The 26,635-nt window shown below is 39.7% G+C and overlaps 1 protein-coding gene across 2 annotated transcripts in view; it reads left to right on the top strand.

Moving 5' to 3' along the window:
* Positions 1 to 26,635, top strand: part of LOC117419745 (voltage-dependent L-type calcium channel subunit alpha-1C-like) — a 342,930-nt gene that overhangs the window by 301,160 nt on the left and 15,135 nt on the right. Inside the window, exons 30-42 of one of the 2 annotated variants that reach the window (XM_058986425.1) lie at positions 9,299 to 9,382; positions 13,923 to 13,970; positions 15,003 to 15,140; positions 16,437 to 16,502; positions 16,776 to 16,867; positions 18,012 to 18,174; positions 18,494 to 18,621; positions 19,352 to 19,448; positions 20,862 to 20,964; positions 21,639 to 21,740; positions 22,219 to 22,346; positions 22,599 to 22,733; positions 23,708 to 24,054. In XM_058986425.1, coding sequence (XP_058842408.1) covers positions 9,299 to 9,382; positions 13,923 to 13,970; positions 15,003 to 15,140; positions 16,437 to 16,502; positions 16,776 to 16,867; positions 18,012 to 18,174; positions 18,494 to 18,621; positions 19,352 to 19,448; positions 20,862 to 20,964; positions 21,639 to 21,740; positions 22,219 to 22,346; positions 22,599 to 22,733; positions 23,708 to 24,054 — 1,631 coding nt within the window. The remainder of the gene's footprint in view (positions 1 to 9,298; positions 9,383 to 13,922; positions 13,971 to 15,002; positions 15,141 to 16,436; positions 16,503 to 16,775; positions 16,868 to 18,011; positions 18,175 to 18,493; positions 18,622 to 19,351; positions 19,449 to 20,861; positions 20,965 to 21,638; positions 21,741 to 22,218; positions 22,347 to 22,598; positions 22,734 to 23,707; positions 24,055 to 26,635) is intronic. The other variant, XM_058986423.1, reaches the window with a different exon arrangement.

The raw sequence follows: 26,635 nt of genomic DNA, 5'->3' as shown, positions 1-26,635 counted from the left end.
GTACAAAATGAGTGACTACCCTTAGTAGAGCTCAGTAGAGCGATTGGTACTACTTAGCAGTTATACTAAGTATAGTAGCTCATGCAGCATACAGGCCTAGTAGTTTAAAACCTCAGAGATTCTAGTGGATGGTAGACTTGTGACAGGCAATGGCTGCAGTGTTGAGAGATGGTGGGTCTGATTTTCCAATTTGTGATAAAGCCCCTTTATTTAAGTTATATCCCTGTTTAAGGAATCAAAGAACAATATGAAACAGATATAATTACAGAAAGTGTAATTTAAAGCATCATTTTTAAATAAGTTTCAGCAGGACAATAGAAATAGGTCCCATAGGTGACAGGTAGGGCTTCTGTCATGCAGAAGTACAGTCTTGGAGCACCACATGTTCATTTACAGCTGAATTATTCAGGAAGTCGCCATATTTTATCATGCATGACAGCCAGTAAAAAAAAAAAAAATTCCCACTAGCTAGATGAGCATTTAACTTTTTTCTAACAGCAAATTGTGTCAAAACATTTAAAGTGAACCAGCTTATGTCTTTGTCCCTCTTTGGTTTATGTGCTCTCTTTCAAAACAATTATTACATAGTTGTTCAATTACTTTATTTAGTGTTTAGTATCCTAACAGCTGGGATTGTGATAATTCAAAGTCTTTGTGTTCCAACACAGTGTCGAGGTGAAATGGTGTTGAACTGGATTGGATCACATGTTTTCAAAAGATCCTGTTTTGTCCCTGTCAGTTTGCACATACATTATGAATGTTAAACATGTACACGTTTACATGATTTTCCCAGATTTGTTGGGAAGGCTTCTGTTCATGTGCTCCGCATCCTGTGCCCAACCAGAGCCCCCGATTTTAGTTAACTGCTTGTGAGTGACAGGGTCAGTGTGCCAATCGGAGAAGTCAAGGGAGGGACTTACTGATTGCACAAGCAAGGCTGGTCCATCCCCTAGCAAGGATGTCAACAGTGGCATGTGGATTTACTAACATTTATAAAGAAAAAACAATAAATAAACTGAAATAAAATCTGAAATGTGAAGTGACTCAGAACATTAGTTCAGATATCAAGGTCTTTAGACAAAGTGCCTTTTGCATATTATTTTGGCAAAGGAAACTAGAACTAGCAATGTTACAAAACCAGTGCGGAACAAAGTGGAAGTTAAAGACCTTGAGCACTACGGCTCATTGTGTGATCTCGGCTCGCTGTCGTACTTTTGTTTTAAATCTTAAAATCTTTAAAGATTAGTGGATATTTGTACACTGAGGTTCTGTATAGCAATAGACAGCTAGAGGGAGCTCAGTACATTTTTAAAAGCTCAGTAGATTTAGGTAAATGTGTTTATCCTGGTGTAACATCCAGTGGCGGCTAGTGGCCACATTTTTTGTGTGTTAACTCCTCAGATGCAGGTGAGGGGGTGGGGTCCGGGGGGGTGGCGTCTAGGGGGCTAACCTCAGTGGTAGAAGCACTGTCCAGTGGATCTTTTTCACTCTGCAGCAATTTTGCAGAGACAAGGTGCTTTCTGAAGGAAAACCGTTCCTTTGTGTGAGAGATGATGATGTCACAAATTTGCAATGCAGCTGTGTCATAATCTTCTGCGGTATTCGGGCCCCTTCGTCTTTTTGGCATTGGTGGCAGGTTCTCAGGGAGGCTGGATTCCAGTGCTCTAACAGATGCTCGGATGTCCTGAATCTTTGAACAAATTGAATTACCGCTTCATTTGCATCAACAGATGTAATATTCCTTGCCTGGAGTTTCCCATACAAAATATCCACCTTCATCATTATCTTTTGGAACAAGTACAGGGAGTACAGAAACCCTCTGTCCATGAGGCTATGGCAAAAATCATTCGCTTCTCTAACTGTGACATTGTCAAAGTCTCCTGAATCACTAATCGTTTGAAAACACTAACAGGTGATTGTGCTGTTCAAACACGGCTCACTGCTCCACTACCAAAATTCCACCTTGTTTGAGGAGCAGCTGGTCATCTTTTCTTTACAACTGCATCCAAAACAGCAGTTTTCTTTGGAGAGTGAGAGGAAAAAGCTGAAAACCCAGAGAGGGTCTGGAAAACAATTTGAGCTTCTGAAACTTGAAACTTGACCCCACCAGTCTCGCCACACATTACACTAGCGCCATCAAAGCTCTGTGCAATTATTTTATTTCTGTGAATGTGGCATCTAGCTGTTGCATAGCTTTAGCATGTCCATGTTGCAACTCAGTAAACCCAAAAAATCTCTCAACAGCCGTCCAGTTTTGGGAATAATGTACCTAAAAACTAGTACACTGGGGAATATTTGTAATGTCACTGGTTTCATTAACTTGACTAGTGACAGAATCAGTCTCTTTCAGTTCTTTCACAATATTTTCCCTGCAAACTTCTGACATGCATTCTAGAAGTTCATTTTGAACTGTCATAGAGGTGCCTTTTAAAGACTGTGGCCTTCCTCAAGTGTGTTTCCATTGCCTGATCAAGCATTGAAATCTACCAGCCCAAGAAACACAGGATTGGGAGATGTTGATGATTCATCATGACCTCATAAGGCCAATTCAAAAGCTCCACAGGACGTTATGCATTCAATGATGCGTGTAAGTATGTGTCGGTTTTTAGACACTTCTTTATTGTCCTTCTTTATGGCATTTCGGTAGGCAGTGCTAAGCTGGACAGCAAAATTCACATATCTTATGAACTCTTGAGTTCTCATGTTTTTTTTTTTTATTTAGAGGAGAGATGTTGCAGGTCTGTAACTCCGGTCCTGAACATGCTGCATCAGTGTCACCCCGAGCCTTATCAAAAAGTTGGCAAGGAAAGCAAAACAGTGCATTGTTGTTTTCACTTGCACAACCCCATGGCCTAAGCTTATACCACGACTCATTACAGGTTCAAGTATATGCCCGTCCTCTGCCACTATTCACCTGTACTCATTTTATTGGAGGTCCCAACCTTTTGATCTGCAGTTTCTGCACTTCCTCCATTGTAGCAAAATTATTAGCAAGCAAAAATTCTACTGTATTCATGTCTTCTTTTTTTGATTATCTTAGAATATTAAAACCTGGCAATATACCAAAAAAAAAAAATTGATTAAAAAACTAAAACGCACCGAATGTATCCTGAAATTTAAATGTGTATTTATTTAAATTGAAGTTGTTCCAGAATCTAAATCAATCCCAAGTTCAAAGACCAAGAACAGAAAAAAACAAGACCTTAAATGGAAGTCACAATTAAGACCAAAGGAAGAAAAAAACCACTAATTAACAATGAAGTAGATTTTTTTTTTTTTTCAGGAACCATCAAGTCGTTTATATAGACCTAATAAAAGACTGATCAGCTTTTTAATCATGTTGACGCGGTTATCAACATGATTAAAAAATAATAATATAAACTATGATATAAATAATATTAAAATAATACAAATATACTGTACGGTATATTTAATAACCGATTACCCCAAACAGGCAGTAGTGGTCAGTAAATGAATAAAAGAAAAAGAAAAATTGCTGAACATAGCAAGATATTACTGAGCTTAAGTTAAGCACTGCTGAAGAGCAGCAGCGTCGGGAGAAAAAGGGGCAGACGGCGCAAAATAAAGGCAGATTAAAACTGTGAAAAGAACGAAGTTAAACAAATAACATTAATTTAAAGTTAGACAAAGTTAGACAAAGATAATTAGACTTGTGCATTTTATTTTAATATTTAAACAGCTTAAACGTTTTCTGTCTTTCCGCAAAGTAACACACCATGCAAGACTGTGAAGAGACAAAGTTTTTTTTTAGCCTTTGTTGTCTTGGCATATGCGCGCTGATCACCTGATCACCAATCAGCCGCGCTCCAGCCAGATATTTTTAAGCCAATCATAGCCAGTCCTGGCTGATGGCTGGCTGCTACTGCACATGTGCACGTCGGATTTGGGCGCTCGTAATTCTGAGCGAGCACAGCCTGGCTTCAGCCCATTAAACAGATGGGATGAACGGCATTGTTTATGTGCCAGTGTCATGTGAGAGGGGGAAATGAAAATGCACCTCACCCAGAAGAAGGGAAGTGCAATTCATTAATAAGAGACTGAGGGTTCATCGAACAAATAAACACTGTTAACCGGCCGCCCCTGGTAACATCAATAGTTGCTTCCCTGTCAAAATTTGTTACCAGTTTTCAGTATAAAAAAAGCATGCATCCTTATAGATATTTTCTAAGTAAAAGTTATTGTTTACATTTTCCTGGTTGTTTTATGTCACTGTGCATTTTCATTGTGAAAAAACAGCTGCACCACATTAGCTGAAAACCATCATTTCAGACACAATTACATATCGGATTTGTTGAAAACAATTCAATTAAGGATAATATTCACAATTCTTATGGAGTTGTGTGCCTAAACAGAATATAGTTTATTTTACTATCTGACTTACACATCAAAAAACAGTGAAATATTGAGAACAGTTAAGCGCCCTTGTACTGTTAAATATAGTACTTGTAAAATATACTGTCAACATGGCTCAACTGTGAATTCCAAATTTGTGAATTAGTAAATTGTTAAATCTCGAGGGGCATTGTATTTGCTATATTCAAACTAAATGCATTGTTGTAAGCAATTAGAAAATATGTTTTAACACCTCACTTGTGCTTTATCATTTAAGTGATTTAATTGAGGGGAACTAATGTCTGGGATGCATTTGCAATAGGACCTGCATCAGAGGAATCAAATGTTATACCGGCATGTGTGCTAGAAAAGTGAACACGCTGATGTTTAAAAAAGAAAGAAAGAAAGTATCGGGGAGCTCTGCATTGGCCTTTGTACCCCTTTGGGGTTAGAGAGGGAAATAGGCTGGGTTCATTTTGCCTCATAGTGCTTCTGCTGGTCAGGCGCACCGCGAGTGTAAATGGAAACTTCCCAGGATGGGTCCTTGTCTTCAGGGTTTAGTAGGTTGGTAACATTCCCAACAGTGATGTGGAGTATATTTGCTTGCTATTGCTATCGAACTTTGGTAAATAAATATCCACGGAACACCATTTTATTTTAAAATGCAATTGTAAGACAGAACGCACAATGAAGTTATAAGGAATTCAATTTATTTTAAATATAAAAAATAACATTATTTTGTATTGTTTATTGCAAAAAGATACATGCATACCTACAGGATATACAGCTTTTTCAAATCCAGTGAGACTGTCAATTAATAAAAGAAACACTTCACAGAAGGTCCTTTCTTCTCAGTATTGGGATACATGCCTGTAACAGTGATTATGATATACATGTCACTTCTATGACAAGGCTGGTGTTTGCAAGTATGAACTAGCCGTTATGAGTAGGCCGCTAGAACATTAATCTCTGTTCTTGGATCCTGATAGTGAAGTCAAGGTCAGTTTGTACTTTAAATTCAAGGATATTTCCTGTCAGATATCCTATTCCTGCCCCATTCCTCTCTCTCTCTCTCTCTCTCTCGCTCTCGCTCTCTCTCTCTCTCGCTCTCTCTCTCTTTCACTTCTTTTACCACTGCATTGCGGTGTGTCTGTCTCTTATCCAGCTTTATAGGAGGGCTGTACCTTCATGCTCCAATTCAACCCTGCCTGTCTCCACAATACCTGTGATATTTAAGAAAATGTATTGAGACGTTTAATCTGTTGACTCTTCCTTCCTTACAGAGCTACCATTGTTTGCAGTGTAATGACTAACCTAGTTTTCTTTTATTACATCTTTAACGCACTGCTTGAAATATTAATATGTCGTACCTGATAAATAAGGACTGTGCAAGCTGTTCAAGAAACAGGGGTCCACAGCAATGAGGTTCACTGGACAGAGATGCCCACATATGTACTACCAAGTGACTGACTGTGCACACTGTACTTGTACTGTAGGTGAGTGTGCTGGAATTAGCCAATATGGAATAAATGAGAGTGCAGCAACACAGGCAGCCATTGTTACCAAGGAATTCACTGCTGTATGATATGATGTAGGCTTGGGCGATGAGGATTATTTTTTTAACTACCGATTTATCAGCTAAAAATGATCACAATAATCACAGTAATTGTATCTGTTTTAACTCCCATAAATGGCAAATTTCTCCCTTGTAAGTAGTTGTTCCTTTCTCTTGCACACTCTTTTCACTTGCTGGCTTTTTTAAATAAAGTGATGTGGCTGTTCTCTCTTATAATAGAAAGCAACTAAATTAAGTAGTTTTCCGAAGCCCAATTAAATGTATAAATAACCGAATGCATCATCTTTTTGAATGCACAGTTTAATTACATGGCATTGTACCCCTTCCTGTCTACAGGAAGAAGGGACACAAATCTCCGCAGTAGTAGCGCTGATCCTTTTTAGCTTTTCATGACTCGTCAGAAACAACATTATCCACATTCGTTTGATTACAGTTTGTCAGTACAGTAAATAATCAAGACCAAACAAATGATTGATAATATTACAGTCATTGATTATTGTTCCAACCCTAATATGAAGTTTCATATTCGCTACGTGGTGAAATATCGCGATGTGGTGAACTGCAGACAACCAAAACATTTACCTAGTTAGTTTAAACAAAAAAAAAATCAAGTGTTCTGGACTGTTTTATACCAGTATATTTTCTTGATGATACGCTTCACCCGTTTGTATTAGAGTCCAAGCTTTTTTTTGCCAGTTTATTTAGCTGTTGTTAGATTTGTGCCTATAACTCTTTAACTATAAAGGTTACAGTTACATGTCATACATGAAATGAATGTGCACACGCTAGGCTTCCATAACAAAAAAAGTTAAATAGAGACTCACCCTGTTTAGTACAGATAACAAAAACCACAGAAAAAGAGAGATGCTTTTTAGAAGAAAAACATTATTTATTGTTTATAAAATTTCTTTTAGCATGGCCCAAATCTGACAGTATACAATGAAACGTCAATATGTAGGGAACTTGGAAAAAAATTGAACAAATTGGATAATAATTAAAGGAATTATGGCCATATATACAAAAGGGACCAAAAGCAACCAAAAAAAAACAATTGAAAAACAAAAAAACGCATTCAAATTATTCGTGCCAGGGACCCTGATCATGTGGTGCAAGATGGAGCTATTCACTGTGGCTTCAAAGCTATTCATGTGAGGACCATGGCAACCTAACCCTGACAGCTGATTTGTGCATCTGATCCACAAACACTGTTAAGACGAAAAACAATTATATATTTATCAGAAAATAGGTCCTTGTGTCTTCGATGTCGCCATTTCTCATTTTTTGTTTACTGCACTGAGGTAGGTCTGTCGTAAAGTGCAGCAATAACATTGCAAAACACTTGCATTCACAGCTCTCTAGTGCCAGACAACAATACCAGAAATGCACAAATAAGACCTCATTTTAAAGCCCAGAATCTCCTTTTTCGAACCGTGCCATGCAAGCAGGGCTGTCTCTTACAGTGCCTGAATTAAAAACTATTTAACATTGAGCAGACCCTAAAGAGTTAAAATAAGTTTAAAGTTCTAGATGTGTACCACACATTACTAGAATTAGTTGCTTCTGGTTTTGTAGCACATGTTGTGGACTACAGTGCTGTGGGTCACCTTCTACTGGACAGCTTGCACAAAAACTGTGGAAATATTAGAGTAGTATGCTGCAGAGGCTGTTGGTAAAGTGACTTAATGGTGTTACACACATAAGCTTTTCAGGTATTATGGACCATACTTCTGTATTGTATTGCAGTGTGTGTCAAAACAAAGAGGATAGTAGATTATTGTAGATTGTAGATCATTTTTGGTAGAACAGTTGTATGAGTATAGCTGGTTCTCAGGAAGCAGCAGTCCATCTCATTGCAAACATGAGCAGATCGTACTGTTTGTGTGTCTCAGCTCAGAGAATGACTCCCCAGCGCTGCCACCCTGCTGAACACCTCACTGTTAACCCTCTCGCACTGCCGCAGTGTTACAGAACCCTTAACCATCTATCAGGGGTATAATCTACACCTCATTGCCACCACTGCACAATGGGAAGAATATCCTGCCCCTGGTTAACCATGTTTTTTGTTACATGTCTGTGATTTATCATGCTTCAGTGCATTTTGCTATGCTAGCACCAGTGCTCCGGATAAGGTTTTGGGTCATTGAGTAATTTACTCTCCAATTTAGACACTATGTGAGTAAAATGCAACATAGCAGTCCTGAGTACTTTCAATAAATAATGTACATACTTTAATGAATGCTAACTAGTACCATGCTGGCTGTTACCATGGCATACCTGCAGTAAATATTTAATTAGAGCTCTTCAGTGCTGTCACTCGTCACACTAACAATGACCACAAAACAACTCCTGGCTGTTACCATGGCATACCTGCAGTAAATATTTTATTAGAGCTCTTCAGTGCTGTCACTCGTCACACTAACAATGACCACAAAACAACTCCATTCTCATCTCTCCAGCACTGTCATCCCACACCCCAATGAGCACAAAAACACTCCATTCTCATCTCTCCAGCACTGCCACCCCACACCCCACCAGTGAGCACTAAAACACTCCATTCTCATCTCTCCAGCACTGTCACCCCACACCTCAACAATGAGCACTAAAACACCATTCTCATCTCTCCAGCACTGTCATCCCACACCCCAATGAGCACTAAAACATTCCATTCTCATCTCTCCAGCACTGTCATCCCACACCCCAATGAGCACAAAACACACTCCATTCTCATCTCTCCAGCACTGCCACCCCACACCCCACCAGTGAGCACTAAAACACTCCATTCTCATCTCTCCAGCACTGTCACCCCACACCTCAACAATGAGCACTAAAACACCATTCTCATCTCTCCAGCACTGTCATCCCACACCCCAATGAGCACTAAAACACTCCATTCTCATCTCTCCAGCACTGTCATCCCACACCCCAATGAGCACAAAACACACTCCATTCTCATCTCTCCAGCACTGCCACCCCACACCCCACCAGTGAGCACTAAAACACTCCATTCTCATCTCTCCAGCACTGTCACCCCACACCTCAACAATGAGCACTAACACACCCCATTCTCATCTCTTCAGCCATGTCATTCCACACCCCACCAAATGAGCACTAAAACACACCATTCTCATCTCTCCAGCACTGTCATCCCACACCCCAATCCGATGCAGTGACTCTAGGCACCACAGTGCTTATTACTGGACTGAGCAGAATCACCTGGATTCTGGAAGCTATCCCAGTGTGAGAACAATATGTGTAGCCATAGAAGAGGTCTAAGAAAAAAACAAAAACTAAAGAAAAAACCTGTGAGCGCTAATGATGCCTGATCTAACTTGCCTTTTTACCTTCACCTGCCCCCTTCATCCTATATAGGGTTACTTTAGTGATCCATGGAATGTATTTGACTTCCTGATCGTTATTGGCAGCATAATAGACGTCATACTGAGTGAAATCAATGTGAGTATACTACTACCTCTCCCGCACCTCTCTCTCTCTCTCTCTTTCTCTGTCTGTTCCTTTCCCTCTCTTTCTCGCTGTCTTCTGTATCTTTTACCAAGAGTTCTCGCTCTTTTCCAATGCATTTTGTCCAGCAGCCAGGCAAAGAGCTGGCACCTCTAGGGGGCTCTGGTGAAATCGGGTTTAAAACAGATACAGTGTGGGTTGAAGGTTGAAAAGGTAGGACCTCGCGCGAGAGTGAGCTGGTATTTGTTACTTTCCTTTACATTACTGTGACTGACTTAAACACACCGTGACTAACCAATGGACTCCAACTCATGGCTGATGCAGATAATAGCATGAAGGTCCATTTTTGTGTTCTGTTTTTTTTCTTTTTTTTCCCATTTTTTTTTTTAAGAATAATCACTGGTAACCTCTTTCTTTTCTTATTCTTTTCTCTTCTCTCCTTTTGTTTTTTTGTTTTTCTCTGTTTTTGTCTTTTCTTTTTGTCCAATGCAGCACTATTTTTGTGATGCATGGAATACATTTGATGCCTTAATTGTTGTTGGTAGCGTTGTTGATATAGCTATCACCGAGGTGAACGTAAGTAGACAGCTCCTGTGCGTGAACGTGCCTGCAGCTCGGTTTCTGTCTGTCTGAGACGAGCTAGGACTGCTGCACTGTCTCAACAATGTTCTTTACCCTTTTGTTTGGGATTTCATAACCCGTCTGGCATGAATGAAACTGTATAACAGGATGTGAATGGCAGTATCCAGGTCATTGCTTCTGAAAGCAAGACTGCAGTACTGCATTGCTGCAACAGATGGTGCAATTGTTTCTTTTAAAAGTCACTCCTCTGCAAAGCCTTCAGTATACACATGTATTTCCTCAGATTTTGAATATGCTATAACGTAGAATAAAATGTTGCAAACTGTGGATTAGTAAATTAAGAGGAACTGAGGCAATTACTGGTACAGTCATTTTTTTTTGAGCTTCGCATCTCAAGCCTGATAACGATTAACTAAACACAGTCATTTGAACTATTGTTAGTTTTTGTTATATTATGCAACAATTACAAATATTCTTTGCTTCTGTAAACCATCTCTTCAGTTTAAAAACATACCCAAGTGGACATGCTGAAGCTCTCGCTTATTGAGACCAAGGTTACAGAGCTGTTAGGATTAGCAGTGCAGGATAAGGGAACATCTGCAAATTCTAATTAGAAAAGGTAACAGAGATTTTCATTGAAATGGATCTGTAGAGGTAACTGAGAAAGTAAAAGGCATTATAGTATCAGAATCTAGGCTTATCAAGGCAATCCACTTATACATGAGTTCTGGCTTACTAGAAGTTACTGGAATTTACAGTACTGTAAATGTAGGTCATGGTGACCTGATTTTTCCCTGATGCACATATGAGTGTAACCTTGTTTTGAATATTGTAAGCTCCTTTAGACTGAGGACTTTAAAAGGCAGTTCATGAAACTAGAATTCAGTTCATGAAGTCCAGAAAGTATAAAATATATTTATATTAAAATTAATGTGCTGCTGCCCAACACAATTATATTCCCAAAATGTAGGGTCTAAACGATGATGTACTAAGGGGATGAAAAGAAACCAACACAATGGTAGTGTGTGTAGAAGCATTCTGTGGTTTCTCTTCGATCAAACCTTGTATGTCAGAAAATGCACCATCTGCTTGCCTTCGACTGCCTCTGCCTGCTATACAGCATGCACTTGTTTTTGTTTTGTTTTTTGGCATGGTCTTATTATTTTCCTATTTTTTATTCCTTTTTTTTCAAATAGCCCCTTGTACTTAATTTGATAGAACTTCTATGCACTAATAGAGATCTTTTGAATGGAATAAAACCACAGCTACCTTTGTGTCTGGTTGGTGTGTCGATCTGCCTGCTGTTCTCCTGTGGTTACAGTATGTGTATCTATTAGCATCTGCCTGGGCCTTACTCTACCTGCAGTCAAACTGAGACACACTGCTAATAATTAACCGGCAGGTGCTTCTTAAAAATGTTTGCTCGATCTCGTGTCTTGTTGACTGATGATGTCGTGCTGCATTTATACGAATGGTGAAGATGAACCTGAACCCAATGTACTTCCAACTAAAGCCATTAGGTAGCCCCAGGCCAGGTTTATATAGAGTATAGGTTAGGAAACTGACATCATCTTGGCTCAAGCACAGTCGGCATCTTGAAGTAAGCTATTGATAAGTTAGAGCCAACATGGGAGACACAAGATGCAGTTTCATAACCTCTACTCTGTAAATCTTGGCCCCAGATGGTGAGTGAGCTCAGTGGTTGTGAGACCAACTATAATTGAATTTAACGCTTGTATGTATCCACTAAAGCAATTGAGAACTGACCCAACACTACATGAGACCCCCCATTCAGGTTCGCACCAAGGAACTGTCTTTCATATTGACATGATGTAAAAACAATTTGCAATTGGACATATTATTCCTTTGCAAGTGTAGTATGTTTTCACTATAAATGCAGTTTAGTTAAACATCACTTTAACTGCATAATAAACTCTCTTTACCTGAAATAGGACTTAGATAGGAATTAACACCACTCTAATTCTATTGTAACTACAGTGTACATGCAGTTTAACCAGCTGCACTAGTATTGAACGTGAACTGTTATTTAACATCACTGCGACTGCAGCTTTAGTTACTACAGTTTACTACAGTGCCATATATTGTAACTAAGCAAGTGAATACTATGAATACATTCTGCAGCATCAGACCTGTACTTTCAATATGTTAAATCTACAGGTCCCTATCTCATGCACTTAAATGGCTGTTAAATTCAATAGTTTTTTTTTCATACAGGGTCCTACATACACCATGTTCGTCTGTGTGAAAGAGTAGGGTTATATTGCATTCAAAATTCAAGCACTGAGTTTAAAAGCCTGGGGTTACCTGAAGGTGTTGGTTTATGAAACGCACAGTGGAGGTGTGATTTGTTATTTGTTACTTCTTAAACATATTGTAATGGTGAAAGTTGTTAAAGTACATGGTGGTAACAAAATAATAATAGTAAAATGTACCTAATATGTATATATATTGCCACCATTTTGTAGTTCTCATACTTCCTATGTGAAAAATGCACACATTATGGTAAAGGGGAATTCAATTTCTTTTAGGATCACATGAAGGTAGGAAGTTGATACTGAAAACACGACACAGGAACTGCAGTGATTGGGAGTTAAATGCGAGCCAGTACGTCCAGCTTTGGGGAGTTTGACTTCTTTTAAAGGAAAGAAATGGCAAATATTTAAAAGGTTTCTTTTTTTTCTTTTTTTTTTGCTTCAGAGAAATATGTATTTAAAAAATAAAAAACACTCCAGAAGAGTAAAAAAAAAAAAAAGAATGTTCTGAATTTTTTCCAACAAGAACTCAAACTCCCAGAAGCAGCTCACGTGTGTCAGGTGTGTTCCTTCAACAGGAAGTACAGCATGGAAAAGAGTGCATTTACAAATGCTAATATGCATAATGTGTGGATCTTTCATATAGAAAAGTGTGAGATCTTCAAAGTGATGACAAGCCGTATCAGATAAGATTTACTGGAATTATTATTTTGTTAACTATATGTACTTTAAGAATGGAAATGTTTGATGCAATATTCACTCCCAACACTTTACAGTATAAAACAGAGTGGGGTTCCAGCAGCAGCTCACACTCCCTATCCATCCCCTCCCTGTCACAGAGGAGTGCCCTTACAACTGGAACTAGATACACTAGATACAGTTATTTTCCAATTTGTCATCCCTCACTATTACTTCAAAATGCCCAAGGCTTTTTGAAACACAATATCTTTAATTTGACCCCTACTAACTTTCAAATTTAAAGAAAGGTTGATTTCTCAAACCCTCTCTCTAAAGGGGTGCTAATCAAGGGTTTAAAATCAATTGTCTTACCTCTTGTTAGCATTAACAATATTTTCACTGGCCCTCTGATATGTTGGGTTGTATTTCATACAGCAGAAAATTCAGGTGCAGTATTTCAAAGACAATTCTATAGAGGAAAGGTTGCTGCCCTCCCCTGCTACCTCTTCATTTCAATCTCACTCCAGCGGTCTAGCTGTGATTACACCATGTGACCTACAGCAAAGGTACCAAGATGCAGAGCTGTAGCTTTGTGTTTGAAATATTTCCAGATCCTGAATTAGCATTAAAACTGAAGAACCAAAAACATCTCAGCATATTAAAAAGGGGACCAGTAACAATGTTACTAAAGCCAATAAAAAGGTTTAAAAAATTGATTTTACAGCTTTGGTCAGCGTTCCTTTAATCATACAAACAACTATCTAATGTAATATGTACAGAAAGTATGAAAATAACCCCCAGACTTCCCAGGTTAATTGCTGGGCATATTTCTTTAATATAAAGCTTGAAAAACTCAGAACTGAACCTCTAGTTTGTAAGCCCTGCACATGAACCCCCCAGGCTCTCAGATGAGTTTTTATAGGGGTGAAGCATTTGAAATGCTCAGGTTTCTTGCTGTAGGTTTCCTACTATAGCTTTTATCTGTCTGCCTTTCTTTAAAGCCAGCTGACTCCGCCTCATCTTCCCACTCCTCCATGGTAAGACCAATGGTACGGACTGACGGTAACCTGGTTACGCCCCCCTTTGTTACTTTAGCTCCACCCCTTTCCTCACCCACGCCAACCACACCGCATGCCGCCTCTGACTGTGTCCGCGTGCCAACTTCATACATAACTAACTAACTAACGTTACTTGTGCTGTTGGCATTCTTCGTTCTGGCTGCGGTGGACCCACCTGTTCTGCTGTTCTGTGTGCCGTGAATTTCCATAAATCTTACCTGTCATGAACGCCTATGTAGGTTTCACATGTATTTTCATTTTAAAAAATGATATCTTGTGCCATATTGGGTCAAATAAAGTTTGCATGTCCTTTTGATACTTATCACTGGCAAAAAAGCCTGACAGTCAGTAGAGAAAGCAGCTGGTTGGTTAATGACAGGAAGGGGTGGGGGGGACATACCATGTGTTTTTTTCAAAACTGCATACATAGCATATGGAAGTGCAAGACATATAATATTTATGGAACGATGTCATTAGCTATAACACAGTTACAACATAGACTGTGAAAAGAGGTTTTTGCTTGGTAGCATGAAGCACACTAAGCCTAAAATGAAAAAACATGAATTTGTTAAACTGGTTATTTAGCTTATACATGAATAATATTATAATTACTTAGAAAGAATATGTGAGGTGTATGTATTCCTTCCAAATTCTTTCCTATTGTACCTGAGTGTCCCCATCCATCATTTTATTAATTAGCCAATTGCACAACTACCAGATTGGATGTTGCTTCAATGAATCACCCCAGAGCTCTCTGAACAAGTAATAATAATAAGTAACAGTACTTTGTGATGCTCCTCAAAAATCAATATATACAGCCCCAAAACTCAGCTTTATGTCATGTAGAGCTTGATAAGTTACATCGCCATCTCAATTATTAGACATTTTTTTAGTTTGAAGCTGCCAGCGCTGCCACATTGTTTCTGCTGGTTCAGTTTCCTCCAAAGCTCTCTGTTCAGAGTGTAAGCTGTACCATTATTGCTTGCTTGGTAACCCAATGCTGTGTGTGTGTAAAAAAACAAGGGGCTGCAGAACACCGAAGACAACTCCCGGATCTCCATCACCTTCTTCCGGCTCTTCCGGGTCATGAGACTGGTGAAGCTGCTGTCCCGGGGAGAAGGAATACGGACCCTGCTGTGGACCTTCATCAAGTCTTTCCAGGTGAGGAAGACTAGGGTCAGTGGTAGATATGGTGGTCTCAAGCAAGGCACCACCATGTGCTGCAGGCAGGGTGCTCAAGCAGACTGGTAATAGCTTCTCTGCACAGCCTGGGAAACACTCTCTACCAAAGGCCATGAGATCTTCATTGACCTGGACCATTTTTGACCCATGCATGCCAATGGTTTGAGATGTCCCTGCATTTCAGTTCCAGACTAGGGATCAGGCATCCTCAGGGGTTTATGAAACTTCCAGTTATGTCTCTCAAAACTAAAAGATACCAAGTCGCCATGCTTTCACGATTGTCCAACAGTCACTAAGAACTACAGTCACTTGTTACAATTATGTGGAAGGCATGTGCAGCGAGTTGTACAAGATAACTGAAGACAGGGCAGCTTGCATGTCCTCTAGCCCCACCACTGTTCTGTTCTGCTCTGCTTATGACAGCTCCTAAGGCTGATGTAGTGCAACAACACAATCTCCCTTCAGTGGTTAAAAGATGATCATGACAAATTACTTATTATATTCTGAGTCACCTTACTTAATTACTTAAAACGTGACCTAATAACAAACCACCAACATGATAAACAGTAAGAGATTGAAACATGAATTAAACTAAACTCTATTTGTCTGGACAGGTAATACATGAGACCAAAACTGTATTGGCTCAAGATTCAAATATATAAAAAACAAAAACACAAAAAATACATACATTGTTATTCTTTTTTAAGGACCAGAATGGTACATTTGCAAGTTACGAATTCCTAGGTTTCGGATTTAAAACAGTTCTTGCATTTCCATTGTGAAACTGTATAGAGTGAGGTGCTGTACTCATGTCAGGAGTCTGTCAATGAAAAGGTATGCCACAGTTAGAAAGCACAGTATGTACCACAACTTAGCATAACTTCACTGAGCTGGAGATGCTGTGGGTAGTAACATATAATAATTGTAATGTTCAAACAGCAACCAAAAGCATTACATGAATGTATAGAAGAAACTTGCTCGAAACAGAGGTAAACAGAAGTTTGTTAAATAGGCAAACCAATACATATTAACTTTAAAGTCAAGTGGTTACTGTAATGCAGGTGGATTCCCAGGTGCTCCAAACATCCAACATCCAATCAGCTCCAGCCTTTACCCTGCCTTGTCTGTATGCCGTTTCTTTAGTCCAGTTTCTTTTTTTATACAGTATTTGCATGGGTGTGGGAACCAGGAATTCACTCAGGAACTAAAGCATTTATATTAAAATGCCCACATGTAAAATATACTAACACTCTCGCCCTGCCTCTCTCGTTTTAGGCCCTGCCATATGTAGCTCTCCTCATAGTGATGCTTTTTTTCATCTATGCTGTGATTGGGATGCAGGTGAGTGAATGCAAGATACTGCAGCTCCTGTCGAGCAGAGATCAGCAGTACTGCTGTGAGGGGGCAGTGGGGTGGGGAGGACCAATAAAACGAATGCCAGTGTTGATTATCCTACTATGTCAATTGTTCGTGAAATGCAGGGATGCTGACTGCAGAGTTTAGGGGTTCATAGTTTTCATAAAGTGAATTAGAACTCCAGTTTGGATAATTTTGCGTAAATGTACCTGCTTGTGTTATTTTCATTTTACAGCAGTTCTCTGTCTCTTCTTGTAGATGTTTGGTAAGATTGCGCTAAGGGACAACAGTACTATTAACAGAAACAACAACTTCCAAACCTTCCCCCAGGCTGTGCTGCTGCTCTTCAGGTGATTTCAATAATGAAGTGTATCTGTGAGGAGTATCTGTGGGGTTGTGTGAATCTGTCACCAGCTCTACCTCTTCTCCAGTCTGGTCAGCTAATGTAAATTCCCTAAGTGTGTAATGAATGTATGCAAACACTACAGTCAAGGTCTGTGTTCTGAAGAATTTCATGGACTCCCACAGACCGTGCATTTTCCTTCTTTCTCTGTCTGTACACTAGGGGTGGGTCGATACTTGTGTAATTCCCTTTAGAATTTTGAAGCTGTTCAGTATTAATTAAACGGAATACAGTGTGTTAATTACTCAACACAAAACAAAGTCTTTTGCCCTTGTGCCCTTTTTTACACAGTTGTTGAGTACCTACCAATAGCAATCTGACAATGTGATTTAATATAGGACCTTTTGTGAATAAACTAACTTAAACCACATATTTTATAAGCTATTATTTGGCTTACCTTTCTTTTATCCTTTTAATATGAAGCCATTTTTATTTCACTTAGCTTGTTTCCTTAGAAAATGTGATTTGTATTTAAGACGTGTGTCTTTCATAAGAATATTAAAAAAACGTAAGAACAAGAGGAGGCCATTTGGCCCATCAGTCTTCGCCTGGTTCCAAGTACCTGTTCAATCTCAAAATTTGGTCAGGTCTTGCAGGAACCCAGTGATTTGGAATGAATCACTCTGGGATTAGTGTGGTTCATCTTCATTGGGCTCCCTCCAAGGCCATGGGAGCCAGGAATGTTCTTCTGGTAATGTGGGGACCAGAATTGAATAGTTTTCTAGCTGCTCACCATTGTGTTATACAACCTCTTCATAACCTCCTTTGATTTGTACTCTACACTGTTGACTATATACCCTACCCAAGCATTCTCAGGGTTGGAACTAAGACTCCTATTACATAGCAGTCTCAGCCATTCCAGGTTTTACTACAAGCTTGATTAGCCACAGCGTATATATAGGTGACAAATGCAGGTGTGTCTTATTAAACTCATAGTAAAACCAGGAATGGATCAAGCTGCTGATAGCAATGGGTCTATTACAACACCAAGGTCTTTCTCTTGGTGGGCCTGTTCTAGGTCTGTACCACCCATTTGGTATTTGAATCCTACATTTTTTAAGATGCCCTCCTCCTTCCCTCTTCCACCTCAGGTGTGCCACAGGAGAGGCCTGGCAGGAGATCATGCTGGCCTGTAAGCCCCCACGTCCTTGTGAGAGCGGCTCGGAGCCGGGACACAGCAGCGAGGAAGAGAACTGCGGCAGCCACTTTGCCATCTTCTACTTCGTCAGCTTCTACATGCTCTGCGCCTTCTTGGTGAGTGAGCAATGTGCAAACTGAAGCGGCTGCGAGTGTATGCTAGAGGTTTGCTGAAGATAGGTGCAAAATCAAGGCAGTTATCGTGTGTACTGTCTGTGACAGACAGACAGGCGGAAGGATGGACTGGATCAGCCCATAAGGGGTTCCCATTTACTGATGGTAAAGTAAGGGAGACTACAGTGCGTTTGTGTGCAATTGGTTGATGAGGTGCACTGGCTGATGGCGGATCGAGCATGCCTCTACAGTAGCTATTTTAAAACACCTATGATAAGTGTATATGTGACTGGCCAGTCCTGAACACTTGTTCCACCAACAGATCATTAACCTCTTCGTGGCTGTCATCATGGACAACTTTGACTACCTGACGAGAGACTGGTCAATCCTCGGACCCCACCACCTAGACGAGTTCAAGAGGATCTGGGCTGAATACGACCCGGAAGCAAAGTCAGCACTGCTTCTTTTAAATCGTGGTCATCTTTTTGTTGCTCTCATCCTGTCGTTACAATAAAAGATGCAGGGCTAGCAATACACCGTTTGCAAAATCCTCGTTTTGCAAAGTATAAGTAGTCTAATAACTCTACTTATGTTTCGATATGGTGCTAGACACTTTAACATCACATGCAAAACAAAATTGTATCTGTTCATAGATAATGATTAATACTAATAGTGAAAAAGTGGAAAAACTCTTGTTCTTGTTGAAGAATCAAAACATATATGTTAGCAAAAGAAGAGGGTTTATCACTAAGATAAGCACACTTGTATAGATTAAGCTCTCTAGCACAATTTCTGCAATGCTTTTTTTGTTTAATTACCATCATGGCCACCAGTGCTTATGAACCCAAGTTTGGATAAACTAAAACTTTAGAAACCATAGCTGTCTAAAACAACAAAGCAATCGTTATTTTTATTAATTGTGGTTAATTGAATATTTATTTTGGTAATAAAAACGAGGGACCATTATGGCTGATCCCTTTTTTTCACTTTGCTGATTTTTTTGGTTGGTTAAACTACTTATAAGAGTCTTCAGTCCCCTACAAGTGATAATCCACTGGGGCTTTAATCGTAGTTTCACGCATTGCACCACTCTTGAGAAGGCTTTACACTTCTTGCACAGGTTGAACTAGGGAAAGGCTGGCTTGTGGTAATTCATCATTTTCCATTTGCTTTTCCACAGGGGAAGGATAAAACACTTGGATGTGGTGACTCTGCTGCGGAGAATCCAGCCCCCCTTGGGTTTTGGGAAGCTGTGTCCTCACAGAGTCGCCTGCAAGGTAAAACAACACCCAAGCTTGACCACCCATCCTGGGTCTACAACACACAGTCATGGGATACAACACACAGTCATGGGATACGACCCGTCCTGGGGCTACAACACACAGTAATGAGGAGGGACCCATTCCGGGGCTACAACACACATGGGGTGGGACTGCTGACATGTAATAATCAGAAGGTCATATCTGCTAGCTTTCAGAAACTGATATTGAGCAGTCCGTTTTGAAGCAAAGTTAATAAGGAATGAAACAGATGTATCAGTAATTGAATTAATGAAATCGCTGTACAAAAAGAGTCTCCTGCTCCTTGGTATTAGATGTAATTACTTTGTATAAAATAAGCAAGTGCACAAAGGATTACAAGGTTAGGAATCAATGGTAAATGTTTGGAAACTTGGCAGTGATCATCATGTTACACTTAAAGTATTAAAGTGTTACAACAACCTGCAAAATTGACAAGAAACACATTACGCTGCCTTTGCTGTATCCCATGTTGTCTGTATCACAGCGTTATATTTGTAAACATGTTGCAGACTATTTTGACATTTTTAATAGCACATCATGGATGACAATACCTTTCTCAACATTTGCTCAGGAGCGTTCAACAGGAAAAAAACTAAAAGTCTTCTAAGGATTGCAGTGTATCCAGATCAAGCTGCCTCTTTTTTGTTCCCATAATACGCCACTCGGAGCACCAGCTTTGTTTCAGGGGGGAGCATTTACTGGATACATTGCGATGTTTAGAGGAATAAAGCTATTTCTCCTGGTGAACATTCTTGAGTAAAAGTTAAATAAATGTAATTCCCTAGTTTACTTATCTATGGCGTGTGAATAACAAAAATATAAACCCCATTGGGAACGCACTGAAAGTAAATTGCTGTAATATGGAAAACACGGTATACAGCAAAGGTAAAGTAATGTGTTTCTTGTAACTTTGATACAATAAACTCATGTATAATTTGTATTGTAGCAAGAGCAGATCTTTCTAATACATATTTATCCATCTTGCACAGAGAGAGGCCATAGCCAACAGGAATCCTTAACACAATCAATTCTGCCTGGTCTTATGAAACTGTTAAGTTAAGGGTGTTGTTGTCCAGTAGAACATCTGATTTGACTGGTTCCAGGGGTCCATGGGTCCATGGGATATATGAAAATATCGTATCTGAGGGGGTCCTTATACTACATTGTAGTTGCTTTATTAACATCAGGGCATTATAAATGAATAGTGTCAGCAGGTACAGCAGTGTGTCTAAAACCAAAGAAAATCAATGAAAATGAATGCAAAACAAAGCACTGTAATACAGTATTTGGCAATTCACAAAACAGCATTCCAAATTGTTACAGTAATTGTATGAATCCCCAATGTCATGGCTGCGGTTTAGTTTTTGACACGGCTTTCTTCTCCTCCAGCGGCTGGTCTCCATGAACATGCCTCTCAACAGTGACGGCACGGTCATGTTTAACGCCACTCTCTTTGCTTTGGTACGAACTGCACTGCGGATAAAAACTGAAGGTAATGTAAGAGCTGGCTTCTGTTCTCTGTGCAGCGAGGAGGATTCTTCTACTGTATTCTGTCATAGGAGACATAGAGGAAACTCCAATAACATTCAGGGGGTAGTCTGCTTATATAACAAGTACAACGTATGGAAAAATCGAGCTGAATTCAGAGAATTATTTTCTGCTTTTCAACATGGCATGATTTGAAACAGTGTCATGCTGTCATTGCATTTGTATGAATGAAAGGTAGATTCCAAAATGAGAAAATATTTTCTATAGCGTTGAATACTGGGATATTCTGGAATTAATGCATTTTTTTGTAGTGCGGTACAGGATTATCAAGTTAGACCAATATTTAATCTTCGACATATTTGTTCTCTTTTCAAAGTATTCATAATGACCATTAACAACCAGTTCAATTACCAACCAGTTAGAAGTCAGTACTACACAGAATCCTATTTCACCCGTTTTACTACGACTTGATTAGCCACAGTGTATAGGTAACAAGCTTAGGTGTGTCTCATTAAACTAACAGTAAAACCAGGAATGGCTCAAACTGCTATGCAGTGGGAGTCTTATTTCCATTCCTGCTATAGCTGTTTAGCATGCTGTGTTCTGTCCATATAGATGTGCTATTTGTTTTCCTTGTTGTTTTCTTATAACATGTTTTTATTTTTTACCTTATTCCAGGTAACTTGGACCAGGCAAATGAGGAGCTCAGAGCAATCATTAAGAAAATCTGGAAAAGGACCAGCATGAAGCTCCTGGATCAAGTGGTGCCACCAGCGGGAGGTGAGATCAGCAGATTAACCTGAGTCCGTAATGGGATATGAATAAAGCAAAGGACTGAGCGATGCATATTTTTATTCACTGCAGTTGCTGGTACTGTAGAGACTAGTGGTTTCTACATATATCTTCAAAGTCCTCAAGAGTGGGAAGTCGCTTTAGGGCCTATTTTACAAGCTAAGTTATTTGAAGAATATTTCTTTAAGTCTGTTTTTACAGGTTGATGTTAATGAAACTGGTCTGGAATGGGGTTGTTCTTTAACAACAGTCTGGAACCTTTATCAGTTAATCAAAACAGACTTTGAAAAAATGATTCTTTAATTAACTCATGCGTTCAAGTTTTGTAGAACCTGCTGTTTTAACATTGGCTGCATTCTGTGATTGTGTTGATCAAGTTTCGTGATGGAAACAACCTCCGACCATAACTGGTGGTGTATTAATTACATCTGAAATGTACCAGGGTCTCGTTTATATTGCCTTCCAGATGATGAAGTCACGGTTGGGAAGTTTTATGCCACCTTCCTGATCCAGGAGTATTTCCGAAAGTTTAAGAAGCGTAAGGAGCAGGGGCTGGTCGGGAAACCTACTCAGAAAAATTCTCTGTCCTTGCAGGTAAATCCCCATTAAAGGGAATAAACAGTGCATCATATTCAACACAACTTAGAGAGAGACACCCCAAAACCCACCACTAGCCACCAAACATTCTCTAATGTTTGAATGAGTGAAAGCCACCATAGAACAACACAGGTGCTGAATTCTTTTGGTTGAACCACCCTCTAGTGGTTCTTATGATAGCATGCTATGTACCTGTAGGCCTGTTTCACTGCGTGCTCGGTATCTGAAGTTGTGTGCATTGTATCCCAGGCTGGCCTACGCACTCTGCATGACATCGGGCCGGAGATCCGCAGAGCGATATCAGGAGATCTGACAGTGGAGGAGGAGCTCGAGAAGGCCATGAAGGAGACTGTGATGGCTGCATCAGAGGACGATATCTCCAGGGTAAAGAATGACCCCAGTCCTTGTGCTGTTGAGCCTTTTAACTCTAACCCAGGAGTGGGCAGATCTGACCCTTCTTAAAACCATGTTCTTCATTGCTTAACTGGACTTATAAAACCAATGCTGCAGTTTTTACTGATGTAAATTTTAAAAACAGTATGTACATACTTGATGAAGGTCATAGTAATTACACTGATGATATTGTCTACTTGACTCATAAGTTTTACTTCATGATCTACTAAAACATGCTTCTTATTGCAGGATATGTTTGTGATACATAACTCAAAAATGCTCAGTCAGAAATCTAAGAAACGAAGTGAAGTAGACGAATATTTTCGCTAGTGCCGCCTTCAGTGTAATTACATGACCTTCATCCACACTATATACAGAATTACTGTTTTTAAAAATGTACAGTATTTGGGGGTCCCAGAGTGGCTCACCCGGTAAAAGCACAGCCGAGTGATCTGCAAGGTGAGTCATACAGCACAGGTTTGCGTCATGGCTATGCAAAGTCGCATTGGCTCTGGAGCTCCCATGGGTTAGGGAGGCAAAACTGGCAGGGACTGCTTCTCATCATCACGCTATAGCAAACCCTGCAGACAGGCGCCCAGTTAACTCAGAGTAGACTCCTCCAGAGGCTGGTAGCTTGCTGACATCCGCTCTCGAGTTCCTGGGTGTAAAAGAGGAAGCTGGCTCAGTTGAGAGATTGGAGGACGTCCACTGAACCTTCAGTTTTGCTGAGCTGTGTGGGGAATTGCTGCGGTGAGGAGAAAAATAATTGGGGAGAAAATCAGGGATTAAATAATTGGGCACACAAAATTTTTATAAAAAATAAATAAAAATGTACACCAGTAAACTGGTAGTTTCTTGCAGTTTTAACTTTATATATATATATATATATATATATATATATATATATATATACATATATATATATATGTGTGTTACTGACATACTTGTTTGGTTTTTTAAAACAGAGAGTTGGCGGCTTGTTTGGTAACCATGTCAACTATTACCAGAGCGATGGACGAAACACCTTCCCACAATCCTTCACTACCCAGCGGCCCTTGCACATCAGCAAGGAAGGGTGCAGCCCAGGAGACTTGGAATCTCCATCCAACGAGAAGCTGCTCGACTCCACCTTCACCCCAAGCAGCTACTCCTTATCAGGCTCCAACGCCAACATCAACAATGCCAACAACACAGCTATCGGGGGCTTCCCCAACCCCACCACCTACCAGAGCAGCGTCACCACCGTGGATGGGCCAGGCGCCCCCCTGACAGCCAGCTTGCGGGCAGCGGCCTGGCAGCTCAGCTCCAAGAGGTACCGGAACTTGAACCATCTTCCTTTGTAAAGGCTTTAGGGCGGTAGGCCATGGCAAAATCATAGCAATGTACTGTAAAGGAAACTGAAAAAATGGTAAAGCTAGCCAAGCATGTGAAAACATGATAAACATATTGCAAACTGGGATAAACTAGGGAATTCATAGCAAATCTTTAAAATGGCTGATCATTTATCCTGGTAAATTTTTATATGAATTGCTGTGTAGTGTACAACAATTTTGTATGCCACTCCCTTGTAGAGCCAGGAAGTAAAAAAACAAAAAACAAAAAAAGCTTTATATTGTGCTATTTAGAATCATCATTTTATAATACCAAGCAACATTCATTATTGATATAATCTCAAATAAATCACAAATAATATTGTGTTATTTTTGTGTGCTTTTACTTGTTCAATCCTGGTTGTCTGCTATAGACATATGTAATATACAGGCTAGATCAGCCAGCTGTCTTAATATTACAGTCAGCACTCACATATCTGACCCTATAAAATTTTGACTTCAGTGACGGTTAAACGAGTGTGATGCATATCTGATTATTTCATCTGATTTGATGTGTATGTAGGTGAGCATGTTGTAACCTGCCCCCTCCCACCCAAACAACCCCCTGCCCTGCACACACACACACACACACACATTTCAGCAAAATTAAATCAAAATGTTACCCATGCACAGAACTGCTTAAAACGTAAAATGCAATTTAGCAAAAGATTATAAAAAAAGAAAAACACAATTTTCCAGGATTAAAACAGTATCCAAAATCAGTGTTCAAAATTGCAGAATATAGTGCTCGATAAGGAGCTAATGTCACAGTTCACTTGCAAATGAAAATGCACATAAACAACTAAAGATCACAGATTGAAAACCACAGTATCTAAAACTGTTTAATGATTAACTTTTACATTACTGTGCCTTGTCTCATTCTCTTTGTTTTTGGAGGAAGCGCTGTGTAACTGCAGTGCACAATAAAGACAGACTGAGGCAAGTGCATTCATTGCTTACATATATAATGGGGATTGATTTTATTCTTAATACAAGGGTGGTAAAACGCGACTGACGTGTATCTGGGTAACAGATATCCGAGTGCTGACTGTAGTAAGTGCAAGCACCATCTAGTGTACAGCTATGTGTTGCCAGCCATACAGAAGGAAGCTAATTGCTAGATGGTCCTGGCCCTTATATAAAGACACTTTGACTGATCTAGCCTGGGTTACACATGCCTGTGGCAGGCAGCTAGAACTGAACTTGAAGATAAAAGTACCTTCACAAGTCATTTCAGACAAGCAACATTAACTATTTTATTTATTTATTGTATTTATGTTTCAACCAAGCCTTAAGTTTATTACCAAATATTTTAAAATCCCTTAAGACCTTAATTTCTGAAGGAAGTGAGTTCCAAAATAAAGTACCTCTTATAGAGAGAGCTGTTTGGGCAAATGCTGTTCCACTTTACAATTCCCACATACAGCTTCCCTTGTGAGCCTATTATTATCTTCGGAGAGCATTTTCATGAATTCCTTTCAGGGTGGAGTACATAATCCATGCAAATACCATTTTCGCATAAGAAATGTTGACAGTGATAGTATTATTGATATAATCTTTAAAAGATCACGTACATGCAGGTCATTTCAGAAGCAGTATCGTTACTAGTAGCTTGTGGAGTATTTCCCTTACTTTTTTGTCTGTGGCATTTTCCATTTTAAGAAGACGGACAAATTTACAGTATACTCAAATAGCCTGTGTTGTGTATTTAAATTGTATGAAAAGTGCTATACTTACTGCCACGAATGAAGCTAAAGCCTCAAATTCCTTCAACATTTTGGTCAGTGCAAAGCACAGTATCGAATGCCCTTTTTAAAGAACGGCTGACTGATAGAATTACTCACTAGCTTTTAATGACCCAAGAGATCCAGACGGGACCCTGCATGACCAGGAAAAGGTTGTGTTCATGTAATGTGCCTCAGAGCCCGTTCAGGTTTCATTACACACTGCTACACCTTTATGGTTAGCAGTAAGTGGCATCACAGTATATTGACTTCTAGCTCTCATACACTCATGATGGAGCCGTTGCCACACTGAGCCCTGTTCTGCACCAAGCACAGATGTAGTGCTGGCATTAAGTCCTTTCCACATGGTGCAAATATATTGTCATTGTGTTGCACGTGCCCAAAGCATTTGCTAAGCAAGGGTAAATGATGCATTCAGCCAAATGATTTATAGCAGCAGAGTATGGCTTTATACCGATGCAGTGAGGGTGTATTAGTTGAAATGGTTATATGCATCAAAGCGATGTTCGGGTTAGTGCTAAAATGTGTTTCCTTAGTCTGCTTACTTGCATTAACCCATGAAAACGTATCCAATCACATCAACTCCAAAAGGCAATGCCATTCTCCATTCATTGGCAGATTGAGTGTGGGTCCAGAAACTCCCAATGTTGTACGAGTGTTGGGCTCACACCCAATGCCCATTTCCTTAAGCTGCTGTAGTATGTACAATGTAATGATTTATAATGTCAATGAAACCCTGATAGTCCTGCATCACCATGTAATGATGTCTGTTTGATAG

The sequence above is a fragment of the Acipenser ruthenus genome, chromosome 14 (assembly GCF_902713425.1).
Source record: "Acipenser ruthenus chromosome 14, fAciRut3.2 maternal haplotype, whole genome shotgun sequence".
Taxonomy (NCBI): domain Eukaryota; kingdom Metazoa; phylum Chordata; class Actinopteri; order Acipenseriformes; family Acipenseridae; genus Acipenser; species Acipenser ruthenus.
The sequence above is the reverse complement of the archived record's forward strand: the minus strand, read 5'-3'. Positions and strand labels throughout refer to the sequence as shown.